The 14507-nt window shown below is 50.0% G+C and overlaps 1 protein-coding gene across 4 annotated transcripts in view; it reads right to left on the bottom strand.

Moving 5' to 3' along the window:
- Positions 1-215: 215 nt before the first annotated feature.
- Positions 216-14507, bottom strand: part of hivep2a (HIVEP zinc finger 2a) — a 59085-nt gene continuing 44793 nt past the window's right edge. For all 4 annotated transcript variants that reach the window (XM_029496873.1, XM_029496875.1, XM_029496874.1 and 1 more), the window contains 14 exons: positions 14230-14300; positions 12823-14135; positions 10811-12696; positions 10470-10721; positions 10184-10352; positions 9919-10006; positions 8104-9841; positions 7841-7998; positions 5284-5459; positions 4605-4706; positions 2118-3000; positions 1901-2003; positions 1528-1647; positions 216-1117 (listed from right to left, as the gene is read on the bottom strand). In XM_029496873.1, coding sequence (XP_029352733.1) covers positions 461-1117; positions 1528-1647; positions 1901-2003; positions 2118-3000; positions 4605-4706; positions 5284-5459; positions 7841-7998; positions 8104-9841; positions 9919-10006; positions 10184-10352; positions 10470-10721; positions 10811-12696; positions 12823-13813 — 7323 coding nt within the window. In that variant the 5' untranslated portion in view covers positions 13814-14135; positions 14230-14300 and the 3' untranslated portion in view covers positions 216-460. The remainder of the gene's footprint in view (positions 1118-1527; positions 1648-1900; positions 2004-2117; positions 3001-4604; positions 4707-5283; positions 5460-7840; positions 7999-8103; positions 9842-9918; positions 10007-10183; positions 10353-10469; positions 10722-10810; positions 12697-12822; positions 14136-14229; positions 14301-14507) is intronic.

Here is a 14507-nt window from a genome sequence, read left to right as displayed (position 1 = left end):
GGAGGAGTTCGCATTTATTACAAAGCTGATACGCAAAACGTGATAGTTGTATTTACATTTACCTTCCTGCAAAACAGATGAAAGAAAAGGCACACGCGTAGCTGTCCCATTAGATTTCCGTTTTCCGTTTGACCGTACCGTGGAGGCGGAGTCATTTTTGCTTTTCGTGGTCGCTCACGCGTTGGTGGAGTTTCCGTTCAGGTGTGACGGCGGTCTTTAAATACTCGGATCACAGGCCTGTGTACAACATGCTGCAGAAGTCCGTTCCACTATTAGTCTTTTGTTTTTTTTTTGACAAGAGCTGTTCCTTTGCATGTGTGTGTCTGTTTGTGTGTGTCGACTGTGTTTAAGAAATGTGTGTGTGTAAAGTGTGCAAAAGTCATTGTTTCACGTTGTTGCACTTCCCTTCCTTTAATCCGAAAACACAACGAGAAGCCGCCGCTCTTCTTCCTCTGCAGGTCTACGACATGTCTCTGCTCCTCTTTGTGCTTTCGGCCTCCCTGTCTCTCTCCAGCTTGGGGGGCTGGAGGCTGTCGGACCCGGGGCTGGGGGGGTGAGGAGAGGGGGAGGAAGAGTGGGAGGAGTTAGGGGAGGAGGGGATGGAGGGGTGGGGGGGCCTGAGCTCCAGGCCACTAAAGTGCTGAATCCCAGGAGGAGACGGTGAGAGGTGAGGTGACGGCGGCGACGTGGTGATGGAGGGGGAGCGGTGGGGCTGTTGTTGGCAGTCGGGGGAGGAGGAGGAGGGAGGAGCCCTGCCTCCATCTTTGCCTTCATCACGACCCCCCCCCCCTCCTCCTCGCCTGTTGGCAGGTTCCTCGACGTCGATGCAGAGGGAGGCGATGGCCTTGGTGCAGGTCTGGATTCCCTCCTCCTGCTCCTGCCTCCCTCCCCCTCCCTGAGGCGAGGACGACTCCCCTCCCCCGCCCCTCTCCACGAAGGCGGTGAGCTGTGGGGGAGCGGCCTCGCCGGTGAACGAGTCCTCGGAGGGGCTCTTCTGCAGACCCAGGCGGGATGCGGCCGGCGCCCCCTGCTGGGCCAGTGGGGTGCTGATGGAAGTGGGGACGGAGTGTACCATCTGGATCCCTCCGATGGGGATCATGGGATACGGAGAACGCACCTGAAATCAAAACAACGTGATGAATTTAGCTCAGATCTGATTTCATTGGGGATTCATCCGCCACAGGAAATAGTCCCCAATTAAAGCTCAGTAACACAATAAAACAATGTTCCCTTTTGGTTGATGAAAAATACATGATTTATAATTTAATCTTAAACAGCCCGAACCAAAAACACAAAAACAGAATAATAAATGGAAAAAAACTAATTGAATATGAACACAATAAAAAAAACCAGAGCAAAGTGTAAGATGAAATAAACATTATTAAGCCATATCACATATAACTACAACTATATATATATAAAAATACTGAATGGTACAATAATTTAAAAAGTTTAATGATATCATTTAAAAACTAAAACCTGATTGAACGAAGCAGTAAAAGAAGATGAATACAGAAATAGAAATACCTGGAGTTGAGAGTGGAGAGGAAGGTGACTGAACAGGACCTGTTGAGGTGGGCTGGACTGGTTACCATGGTGACTGGCCTTATCCTGTTCCCCTAGCGACGGCGAACCTGGACGATGTTCCTGGAAACACAAGTCGACGTCAACGTTAAACGATGTCAATCAAAATAAACGAGTTAAGACAAACGTACATTTGAGGCTCTGAAGGCAGATGTTCATTGCAGAGGGGTTAGGGGGCAGGGCTACTCTGTGATTGACAGACTGGACCACCGAATCAGGATGGAGGACAGCAGGTCAGCTTCTCCTTCTCCTCCAAAGATGGTCTTTTACCGGCTTATGAAACAGCAGCTCAGACCAGGAAGAATCAGGTTCTTACCGTCTCCATGTCTGTGCTGGTCCGGCGGCGTCCCAGAGGACCGAACTCTCCCAGCACCGCAGTCTGATGACTCTGCCTCAGGCTCCGCCCCCCACTCTGCTGGCTGGACGTCACAAATAAACAAACAAACAAACATGTTGGCACATTTTACTGACTTCCTGCCTGTGAGGCGTTCAGAGGACATCTGTAAATTGCACAGCTTCAGGAGCTTCCTGACCTTTGGTGGTGGAGGTGTTGGTGGAGTCCTCGGCGTGGAGACAGAGGACGGATCACCCCCCTGTGGCGGCCTCGAGGCGAGAGATCCCGCTTGTAGTCTCTTCCCGCCGGAGACGTGGGCCGAGAGAGGGGGGAGAGCAGGGAGAGGTGTCCCCTCCTGGGGGAGAGGTCCCTCCGGAACCCCCCCGCCGCCCCCAGGTCTCTCTTTGGGGAGATGTGACGCAGAGGGGAGATGTCCCGTCTGGGTGAGAGGTGCCTGGCGCGGGGTGAGAGGTCGCGGCGTGGGGAGAGGTACCGGCGGGCTGAGGGCGAGGACGAAGGCGAGATGGGGGAGGGGCAGCCGGAGTGGTCCAGGCCCGGGGAGGACAGGCGGGAGGAGGGGGAGGACGGGTCTGGGGAGGGAACAGGGAGGTCTTCGTCCATGGAGGAGGAGGAGGAGGGCGGGACCAGCAACCTGCTCCCCTGCAGCCTCGGTGGCCCTCGCTGGTTCTCCAGACCACGCTCCCTTGCCGCCGGGTCACTGGGCGGAGCCTGCGATGTGATGTGGATGCTCGGCACCGTGGTGAAGTAGCCGAACAGAGGAGGCCTGCTGCTGTTTCCCAGCAGGTCGGCGGCTGAGTGCTGAGACAGGTGGGGGGAGGGGTGGGAGGCGGCCACGGCTGTGACGGACAGTGACGGCAGGCTGTACGGCTGTGGGCTGGTGGAGCGGGAACGAGTCTTCGGGGTGGAGTCGCCGTCGTAGTCGTCCTCTTCGTCCTCCTCGTCGTCCACCTCATCGCCGTCCTCCTCGCCACCTTCTGAGTCGTCGGCATCAGAGAACTGGTGCTCTGCCATCGCCGCTCTGGGAATCTTCTCCGATGACCTCTGACCTTCATCTCCGACATCTAGGAGAGGAGAGGAGGAAACAAGGAGGCAGAGGAAATAGGCGAGGAAGCAAGAGAGGGAAAGTTAGAGAATATTGAGAATAAAAGAAACGAAGAGAGTCAGTTTGTATGAATTTGCGGTCTCAGAGTTTAGAAGTGAAACCACGTTCCCACCAGCTCCGAGCAATAAAACCCAAAACAATAAAACAAAGTTATTTGAGCCCAAACCGTCGACACTCCGCAGAGACTCTTCTGATTGGACGGCAGCAAACCAACCGGCATTTTCTTTTAAAACTGAGCTGATTGGCCGTTGTTGTGACGCTTCAGGGCCAAACATTCACACAACTCCTGAAATTTTCAGAAGAAGCTGGCGAGATAAAAATCTAAAAATGTTGACATGATAATATTTTCTCCTGGTCTCGATCTTCCAGAGACGGCGCAGCAGCAGTTAATAAATTGTATTTAGCCAAGCGCTCCAAACGGAAATCAGATCCACTAACACTGGGATACTTTTCCAGTTAGTCTCTTATATACAACAGTTTTTCACAGACCACAACTGTTTATGTCTGAAGCGTTCTCTCTCTCTGTTTCCCAAAAGCCCGAACGCTGCTGTGGGTTTGAGTCCCAATTAAAATCCGAGCCAACACACACACCGACGGGGCCGCTGAGGTCGGATTTAATGTGACGGTTCTGCATGGTGGGAAATTACCAGCAGCTCCCAGTCTGATGTGGGCAGAGACCAGCTCATCAGCTCCGACAGCCGTCTCATCGGCCTTCATCTGGAGGCTTTTACTTTGAAAAGGTCCATTTTCACCATCAGACGTCAAAATAAAACTAAAATATGGAAAATCTCCCACCACGAAGATAAAAGATGTATATTGTTCATTTTTAAATGGTGTTTTTTTTATATAATTGAATGACATTTTCAGGGCAGTGTCAAACAATTTTATTTTAGTTTCCTTAAACTACTTGTTAATTTAAAAACAGCTTAATATGTTAACTTGATGTATGTTTTGTCAAAATGGCAAATGATACTATAAGTTCCCAAAAGTGTGTGATCATCGTGACTGACTGTCTAACTAAAAAACGGATTACTTTTTGTGCTCTGGTGGAGATAAACCAGAGCCACACAATCAGTGATTAAAAAAGAAATGAATGAGTGAGAGTTGTTTTTGTCACACAAACAGGTGAAAACCGTCATTAAAAGACAGAGGGCCCGCCCATCTGCTCAGGAGCCGCGAGGCACAGCGGAGCAGAATTTATTTTATTTTTGGATATTGGACAGGGAATCACATTCATCCCTCTCAGCCCACAACGTGATGATTTTCAGATTATTTCCATATCAGCTGATCGGCGGGACGCTGGACTCCGGAGTCCCAGTCGGAGGCGATGAGTGGAAAAATATTTTGCTATCTCTTAGTAACTGACGGAAAATAAAGCTGCGGTCTGGAGACGATTCCTGGAGATGTTCTCTGGAGTATTTTTGATGTAATGAGACTCCAGATGACAGACGGATGTTTTTCTTTTTTTTAAGGTTGCCTGTGTGGTTCTTGACATGAGCTCTGCTTTCCATTACCCTGATTGTCCCCGTACGACCACACAGAGCAGTGTGTGACATTTCCTACCTCCTTCATCGGCCTCGGTGTCTTCAACTGAAGACATGGAGACTCCCAACTCCAGACACTTTTTCATATGAGCCTTTGACTTCATGTGCTTCGTTAGGTTTCCTACAAAAGACAGTCAGTTTAATGACCCTCCGATGAAACCAGAACTCATTTGGCTTCATCAACATGAGTGAAGAAGAAAGAGGGTGAAACCGAATCGGTGGGGGGAAAAAAACAAAACCAAAACCACAAAATTACAATTTACAAATGACATATAATTTATCCAAAAAGTCATTTAATGACAAAATGACTAAATCTGCTCTGAACGCAGCACTATTTCATTTTTACCAAAGAGCAGATGATGCAGTGCAGCGCATTTTCTTTTTCGTGCTCTAATAATAAAAATCTGCTCGCCACCACAGAAGAGATTCATTTGGTGTAAAATGTAGACTGTTTGAAGTCAGTTGGATAATTAATGTTTTTATTTTGGCCTGTTTTTCATATAATATAAGGAATACAAATGAATTACAGTTAAACAAAAAAAAAAAAAAGACTTAAAATATAAAATTTAAGTTTGTTGAAATTGTGAATTGTTCTCCTCCTTGTTTTGTGTATTTTTTATGTTAGTGAAAAAATTTTGAATGAAAAGAATAAATATGTGTAATATATATCTATTTGATTTTACAGAATGTGTCCCTACCCTTCGTCTTGAAGGCGAAGTTGCAGAACTTGCAGACGTATGGCCGGACGTCGGTGTGCGTCCGGATGTGTTTCTTCAGCATGCTGGGTTTCTTACAGCGGATGCCACATTCCTCACAGATGTATTTCCCTCGTCCACGACCGCGGACGTAGACGTAGTCCTCGTTGGATTTGTACCTGAAGCAGAAAACAACATTTGACCTCTTTAACTTTTTTTTTCATCGTGGATTGAGGTCTCAGCCCATCCAGATCCAGATCCTGATCCAGAACCAGAGCTTGCTCAGTGTGCCACAGAGAGACACAAGAGACATTTTGGTTGTTGAGGGTCAAAGGTCAAGGTCGCTGTGACCTCACAGAACGCAGTTTTGGTGTCCAAAACATCTTCAAAGAATTTCTTCAAATTTGGAGAAAGAACAGAATGGATTTTTGTGGTCAAAGGTTAAAGGTGACAGTCACTGTGACCTTTTTCACATGACCTGAGACCAGAGGGACTCGGCTCTCCACGTTTCCGGGTCACGAGCTGAAGAAAGAGAAAGCGCGGCCTCATTTTCTTTGAAATCAGACGTGATTTTCCTGAAGGAGGCTGAGAGTGAAGGAGCGGACACTTGGCAGGAGGACCGGCGTCTGTTCCTGCTAACCACCAGTCCAACGCTGGTGAACGCCGCCACAGAAACATCGCATTAAAGGAAACACAATTTTCTCTGCGGCCGAATAGTGAAGATGGCTGGTGAGTTGTGTCGTTTCCTGTCCTGTCTGCGGGACGGCCGAGGATTCTGGGTAACGGCGCGGCTCGGGGCCCGGTGAGTCAGAGGAGGTTGAGTGTCAGGTACATCAAACGGTGGCGCTCTGGACGCTCGTCTGAGGCGTCGAGACGTTTACACAGCTGCAGCCGGTTATGGAAATGAATCACTCTGATGATTATTAGGTTTGTTCCGTTTTACTCGCCGCACACGGTAAGATCATAAAGCAGCTTCGCTTTCAGAGCGGCTGCAGCTTTTCAGGGGACACGAGAGAGAAGTTTCGTTTCATCTCGACAGATTTCAGAGCCGTCTGCCGTTCAACAGCTGCACAGTGTGTTTTCCTCATCCGTACTGTATGTAAATGTGTGTGTGTCTCTTTGTGTTCGCCCTGTTTGTAAGCTTTTATCCACTTATTGCTGCTAAAGTGTCCTTTGGGGACAAAGAGATTTACTTCACTGTCTGCTGCATCTAATAACTCCTCTGTGTGTGTGTATTTGCATGTTTGTAACCTTGGTCACATTGGCTCTACTGGAAGACAGTAAAACATTATGATGCTGTAGGAATGTGTCTCACTGCGGGGGTTTGTAGCTTTAACGCCCTCAGACAGCTCTGATTCGACCATTTCATCTTCAGGACCTTTCTATGTGAAAAATCTGTGTGATTAGTGTGACTTTAGTAACATCATGTCCAGACAGTCTAAAGGTAGTTATGGCTGTGCCAAAGAAAACAACTACATTGACTACCAAAAATAACAAAGATGCATCATAATACAGATAAATAAAATACCAAACGCTGTTAAGTGTGAGATACTAAAACTAAAATATATACAGAAGCATTCCAATAAAATGAAAAATATTATGAAGAAAATAAATAAATGCTTGCTGAAAGCTGTAAAATTCAGCTAATGAGGGACAGATTTCATTTCACACCAGTCTATAAAAGTGTGGGCAAGAATTCTGAAAGTCGAGGCCCGATGACGGGCTCACCAGGCTCCGGTAATTATCCCAAAGAAAAGGCTGTAAAAACGGATCTTTTTCCTCGTATGTCTGAGAAGATTTCTGATTAACTGTGATGAAACAGATGTAAAAGTTGACTGTGTGTTGTGAGTTCAGAGCAGCAGCTGGAAAAGGAGGCCTTCAGGTGTCTCTTTAGCAGCGTCGGGCTCAGGTTAGCATGGATGGATGCTGTAACGCAGCTTTATTTGAAAACTTCCTCTTATTTTTTCCTTTTGATCTCATTTTAGTCTTAAATTCTTAATTTGCCGAAGTTAATTTGCACCTTGTGACCTCGCTGAGATCGTCTCTGGATGAAAAGGTTCTGCTAAAAATAAGACACGGCAAAAAGTAACTGAGCTCGCTGTCACACACTCAGACGTGTCTTTAATCAGGAAGTTGACTGATTGATTCTTGACTCATAAAAGTACACTTCAGGTTCTGAATCAGGTCTCGGGCCTGACGTTAGAAATCCCACATCTCAATCACTGTCAAAAGGGAGCTGAAAGGAAAATGACTTCCCCCATTTGTTCAGATTCATCAGGAACAATCGGTAATAACGAAGACTGAACATTCGGAGACAACAAGAAGAGTCTGGGATCAGAGGATCACCGCAGAACTTTAGTAAAAACCGTAATAAATACACAGCTACTTACAGAAAGCACTGCTCATGTTTGAGCTGTTTGTCCATTATTAGTCCTTTTCTCTGAGAATGAGACTAACTGTCTCAGCAGCAAACAGCACAAACATCTAACCTTCCTGAGTTCGAGCATCGAAAATGTTTCTGTGCCTGCCAGAGTGTGTGTGTGTGTTTTTCCGGACCTACCCGCCCTCAAAGATCTTGATGCGGGTCGGCTCAGACGCCGGCTGTTTGACCGACACCTCCTTCTCCACCTGCTCCTCCTTCGAACGGTCCCATGACACCACACCCTTCATCTTTCTCCCAAAATGGCTGATGTCCACCGGCATGAGCTCTGGCTTCAACTTCAGAGAGGAACAAGGAGGGAGGAGAGGAGCAGCATGAAGGAAAGGAGGGGTAGAAGGACACTTGCTTCAGACTTCTATCTACATCATCATCACAGGACGTACCTGATCAAACCTCAGCTTCCAGGCCACCGATGACACCAGTTTCCCAGAGCTGGGGGGCGACATGGCTGCTGTGGTGTACATGGAATCTGTGTTTCTCCTCTGTTTGGATCTCAGCAGAGCCAGCGCAGCCTTGGTGCTGAGGTTCAGAGGATTGGGATTGTAAGAGTTCACACACCACGAGCTGTAGACTGAGCTACGCAGAGCAGCCTGGCTGCTGTTGGGTTTGGTGTATTTCAGGAAACACCAGCTGACTCTGCTCATTGTGCGCAGACTGGGGAACTGGAAAAACGGCTGGACATCAGAGACATCCGCCAGAAACAGAGTCTGTCCCACCGTTCCTGACTGTTGGTTGGCAGCCAGCTGGACCAGCATGCTGACGGGACGTTTACCGGCGGCAGGCTGCTTGGTGTTGTCGGTATCGTCTGCGTCGTTGGAGGAGAGCATGGACTGAGGACTAGAGCTGGGCTCTGGAGCTGAATCGTCCACATCGAGCTCCTCTGGGAAGTCACAGCCACCTGAAGCCGGCGAACGGTCCGTGACAATCTGGAGAGGAGGAGTGAAGCTCTCAGGGCGGGGAACGTCAGGGAGGTGGGGGGCGGAGGACCGGACCGGAATGGCAATCTTGGTGGCGACAGGGAAGTCGCTCAGCGGGGGGGAAGAGGACATCCTCTCAGAATCGTCCATGGAGCCTTCGCTCTTCAGACGGGCTCGTTGGCCTTGGCCCGGCCTCCTGTCAGGCTTGCTGCTGCTCTCAGTTCCACTCAGCTCCACGGCGCTCATCTCCTTCACAATCTGTCCATACATCCTCTCCTCCTTCACTCTCTTTTGCTGCTTCGTCTCGATGAAGAGCTCCAGGGAGCTGGCAGGTGAAAGCATGCGCTTGCTGCCTCCGATGCCAGACCCCGAGGCGTCCGTGGTGGATATGGTGCCTGACGTTAGTGACAGTGGGATCCCTGTGTTCAGGCGTTGCTCCGGCAGAGAATCTGGAACCTTCCAGGGAGGGAAGCGTAGCATGCTGCTATCAGTGTGTCCTAAGAAGTGTGATAGGTTGAAACCTGTTCCACTGATGCCTCCTCCAAGTCCTCCAGGCGGTTTGCTGACACCCGCAGCACCAAGCGGAGGAGACATGTTGCTGTTGTCAGCGCTGGCTAAGCCCTCTGCTCCACTGCCATGCGTGGTTATCAGCTGACTAACACTGGTATACATAACACTACCAAACAATGGCACATGGGTTTGGATCCGCACAGGAACCAGCAGGCCGGGCAGGGAGGCTTGGGATCCCAGGTTCTGGGTGGCAAAGACAGGCTGGATCTGCTGCAGAAGCACGGAGGTGGTGGAGTTGGGGAGCGGGAGCTTGGAGGAGAGAGAGCTGAAGTTCTGCTGCTGCTGGGAAAGAGGCGAGGAGCGCGATGAAAACGAGGCAGGGTACATCTGACAGCCTGGACTCTCTGATTTCCCATCATGTGGCGGCTGATCGTGGATCGGCTGCTGTTTGTGTGGTGGGTGTCCAGGCAGCCCGCCGGATGATCTGATGTGGAGTTTTTGCAGTTGCTGCTGGGAAAGCTGCTGTCTGGTTGCCTGTCCAGACTCCTGAGTCCAGTAGAGACCTGGCTGCTGAAAGGAAAGGAAGGGAGGACCACTCTGGTACTGCTGGATTAGATCCTTACTCAGGACCTCGTGACCTGGATGTTCTCCCTCAGATGATGAGCCCAGACCCTGCAGACGGTGCTGCTGAGATCTATTAAGAAGAAAATGTTGACTTTTTATGTTCTTAATACGCTGATGAATGAATGTATACTAAATGAACTTCCTTACCTGCTGTAGAGCGGTTCATCCTGCAGGCTGTCCTCACTGATACTCTGCTGCAGGAGATGTGGATGGTGGTGTTGGTGAGATCCTAAAGCTGCACACAAAACATCAACGGATATTAAATTTTCTGGTGAATTTCGTCCTCATCCCATTTACTGCCCACAAGCTCATCAGGTCCAAACTCATCAAATCCTGCTGAGGAGAAACCGACTCCTGACAGAACGAGGCGAGTGTCATCAGCCCTGCAGCAGAGGTCCATTCTTTGACTTACCACCAGTGCTGCTGCCAACTCTCTTATTTCTGCCGGCTCCATCACTGCTGCTGTGGGCGGATGCCGCCGGTCCAGACCACGCCCCGTGTTCCAAACTCTCCTGTTTTATTGACATCTCAGCGGCTGCGGGCTCTTGGGTGACTGCCTCTGGATAAACACTCAGAGAAGCCTGTCAAAGGGGTCAGGGGTCAGTTACCTCCAAAAACTGTTGAAGCCAAAAAAGTGCTCCAGCTTCCAGAACACTTTTTTTTTTACGAATAACAACAGTAGGAAATTTTTACACTACCTGTCGGACCAGATATCCACGCCGGCGTTCCTTCATCGCAGAGGCGCTGGAGTACAGCTCTCCCTGTCTGGAGGTAGACAGGTTTCCGTAGTCAAAGGATTTACTGCGCATTTCCGGCAACTCTGTGGGCAGCGTGCACGGCGCCTGCTCCGATGAAGACCTCCTCATCTCCCTCTGCTGGTGGTGGCCAGAATGACTGCTGCCAGGTACAGTCAGGAACTCGGACTGCTTAGCTCCACCGCCGGAGTCATCCTGAGTAAAAACCGTGAAGGAAAAATGAAAGAGATTTCCTGATTTTGTTTGGACACATTGGGAACTTGCAGTACATCCTACTAAGGCACCTGTTTGGTGGGTGAGATGGACTTGAGGCCTTCATCTCTGTCAAATGACATGGAGAAGGACGAGGAGTGGGACAGGTTGCTCTCCTGACTCGGGCTGCGAGACAGACTGGTGCAGGTCGACTCGAAGCTTGACTCCCCAGATGAGTGCTCCATATCCGTCAGACGCAGCCTCTTTTTCTTTGGCGGGAGCTTTTCCGACGGCATCTGGGAGAGCGTGTCACTCCTCTGTGGCAGCTGAAACTCCTCAACGTGCTGCTGCTGCTTCTCTGGCTCCTTGGTCATCTGAGATTCTGTATCTTTCTCGGGCTTGTCCGGCTCCTCCGTCACCCTGATCTCCGGAACTTGGATGTTGGGCTGTCTGACGAGTTTGTGCTGGATGTGATAAGGCTGGCCGGGTGATGCTGCAGCTGATGAAGAAGACAGGGAGGCCAAGTCGCTGTCGCTCTGCAGCTGCTGGTCTGTGCTCTCTGTCCTCAGGAGGGCAGATTCAGGACTCAGAGCGTCCTCAAAGATCTCGGTGTCGGACTGCTCAGAGTACTGGCTCGGCGGACCTTTATCTGAAGGCTGATATCCTGGATGCTCAAAGGACTCTGACTTCTCGAAGGAATTTGGCCGACTGAGGGAGTTGGTGTGTTGAATGACTGATATGACATTTCCAGCTGCCTTCCTGCACTCAGAGTCAGGAAACAAAGCGATGTCCTCAGAACACATACTGGCACAGGTGTCAAAGCTATCAGACTGGCTGTGAGCGCTCTGAAGAGAGCCCTTCCCTGTGGGAGTGGCCCTGGACCCATCAAGACTACTCTGTTTAAACTCATAATCCCCCGTCATCTCGACTGAACCACTGCAGCTACTGTCACAGTGTCCGGGACTGTCGTCCTCATCTCCAACGCTTGTCTCTTTCCTCCTTTTTCTTGTGGCTATTTCTGACAGGCTAACTTTAGTACCATATGAGCTGTAGGCAACATGCTCTGGAAGTCCAGGGCTGCGCTCACCGATCTTTATGCCCAGGGGGGAAGCTAAATTCTTGGGCATGTGTCCGTAACTCTCGGACTCTCCTACGTGGGCCTCGTTGGCTGAATGTTCGAAGGCGCCCTGTCTTCTGAGTCTGCGAAGCCCCGGTGGGTAGAACACATCGTCCGATGTCATCATCTCATCGAATGAGTGGCTGCCCCGAATCCCGGGGGGAACGCTGAGGTTAGGAGGGGAGGAGGTTGGCATGGAGTTACTCCTAATCAGGGGCCCAGAATCTGAAGGAGGTTCCAGAAGCCCTGTGCTGCTCTGACAGGGTCCTGTTGGATACTGTTTGGGATCTCCAGAGATTCCTACATCCCCTCTGAAACAGATATGATCCTCAGCTATCTTCCCAATGTCCAATGCCCCTGGTTGCTTTAAGGTGGCCAAGCTGGCCGGGTCTGTGTCTGCCATGCCCACCGTGATGGACTGTCTGGATCTGGAGTTCAGTCGGTAGTACCAAGTCCGGCCAAACATTATCTCTTCGTACGTTTTGACATTAGTATTAGGGGGGCTGATCTGCTGCTCTGCGCTCTCAGACCGTGAGAAGTATCCAGAGTCTGTGCTCCCTTTGCTGTGAGGACTGAGGAGGTTCAGGGACTGGGACATGACACAGTCAGTGTCCTGGCCTTTCTTCTCATTCAGCCTCAGGGCCAAACGCTGTTTGATGGTGGGTGAGTCATCCAGTGGATGTGCTCTTCCCCCAGCCTGTGACGCCAACATGTGATGCGACCCCTTTATGTCATGAAAGGGTGGACACTCCATCCCTGTGGAGGGGACTCCCCCCGGCCTGGGGACGATAAGGATAGGCACTTTCATTGATCCCACAGGCAGTTCTTCAGCTGAGTCTGCATATGCTGGTTCCACGCCACCTACAGAGTAAGAGAGGGAAAAAAGTTTGGCTTGATTTAAATTTTTATCAGAAAAGAAAGAAAGGTTCACATCATGTATCCAAAACCAACAGAAATACAGGTGGGAGACTGACCAGGAGAAATTACCTGTACTCTTGTCAGATTCAAAGGAGATCTGTGGGATGGGGCTGTCTTTGTCCGTCAGCATGGTGGAGCCCTCCACACCTTCCTCGTCGGTGTCGGTGCTCTGCTCGCCGTCTGAGTGGACCTCGGCCTCGCCCACTGGGGAGGCCTGGTCCATGTCACCACTTCGGGCCACAGCTAGCTCTGAAAATGGTACGAGTCCAGCCTTGATGGCATGAGCGTGTGATTTGCGATGCTTGTAAAGGTTGCTCTTGGTTTTGAAGGAAAAGCCGCAGGGTACGCAGGGATATGGCCTCTCCCCGGTATGTGAACGGATGTGCTTCTTCAAGACACTGGGCTTGGCGCAGGCTCGCCCACAGTAGTGACAGATGTACTTACCGGGCTTTTTCGGCTTCTGCTCCTTTTTGCTGTAGCCCTCCTCTCCAGGCTCTGGGCCTGATTGAGTATACGGTCCAAAGGAGCTGGGTAAACTGGGAGATTTCTGCCGGTGAAACCTTCCTGCCCCAGCCCCGTGAGGGTGAGTGTGTCCTGGGTGTCCTGCAGGGTACAAATCATCTGAGGGCAACTGACCAGCAAACGGCCAGGCATGCGGCTCCAGGCCGGGCTGTGGTTTGGCTCCTGAGAGGAAGCGCTCTGTTTGGGGGTGCTGTGGGTACGGCTGGCCAAGCTGGTAAGCGTATCCTCTTGGGAAGCCCGGGACAAAGGGCCCCTGTGGATCTTGAGATGGCGGGCCTCCGATGGCTCCAACTGCAGAAGGTCCAGATAGCAGCTTTCCAGAATTCCCTGTGATTGCATACTTCTGTTGAGGCGCTGATCCCCCGGTGGCGCCACATGGCAAACTCTCACGGTGTTTTGCCTCCGGGTCAGCAAAAGTGCTTCGTTTGGTGGTTGCAGAGGGTTCAGACACCCACTTTCTTTGCAGGGGCACCTTCTCCTTCAACGGTTCCTTATTTGAGCATTTCTGCCCAGCGGCTGCTGATTCACAATCCTCCATTTTTGTGACGCTCTTCTCAGAAGAGGCAGGAGTGTGGGGGAGGTGGGGGAGAAGGAAGGGCAGGTTCTGGAGGGTTACCAGTTCCCCAATCTACCAGACATGAACGCTGAACACAGAAACAGGAAGTACCCATCCATTGCTTAAATAGACCAATTGTGGAGGCAGGCTGGAAACAGGAATCAGGAAGAAGAAATAAAAGGGGAGCTTTAGTGGATAACATCAGAAATGCATCGCTCCTTTTGCCATTTTGTAAACACACTAATGTTGTTGTGTGTTGTTTTTGTGTCCAGCTCATCTAAAAGCAGAATAATCTTTGAGTGATCTGGAGAAGGAAGAAAAACAAAGACATCTGTTTAAAGATGAGGAGAAATCTGGGTCAGCATCACAGTTCATACAGTTAAAGGGTAAATACTAACTTTACTTGCGGTAAAAGTGCTTGTTGATCTTTCTGTAGCTTCCAGAGTCATTCAGATTTCTTGAAGAAGACCTGCAGCAAAACAAAAGAGAAAAAAAAGGGGATGAATTAGTTTTCTTGTCCAAAGTTCACCCCGACATCTCCCTCGTAACACAGAGGTCAACACAGCAGGACAGAACAGTGACACACCAACACAAACTTTGGTTGTGAAGAACGTGCCTGATGTGCGAATGAAGATGTCATTGATTGCTCAGTTAGTTTCTTCACACTGGATTCCAT

The sequence above is a fragment of the Echeneis naucrates genome, chromosome 24, assembly GCF_900963305.1.
Source record: "Echeneis naucrates chromosome 24, fEcheNa1.1, whole genome shotgun sequence".
In the NCBI taxonomy this organism is placed as follows: Eukaryota; Metazoa; Chordata; class Actinopteri; order Carangiformes; family Echeneidae; genus Echeneis; species Echeneis naucrates.
Note: the sequence above shows the minus strand (reverse complement) of the source record. Positions and strands in the feature narration are given on the sequence as shown.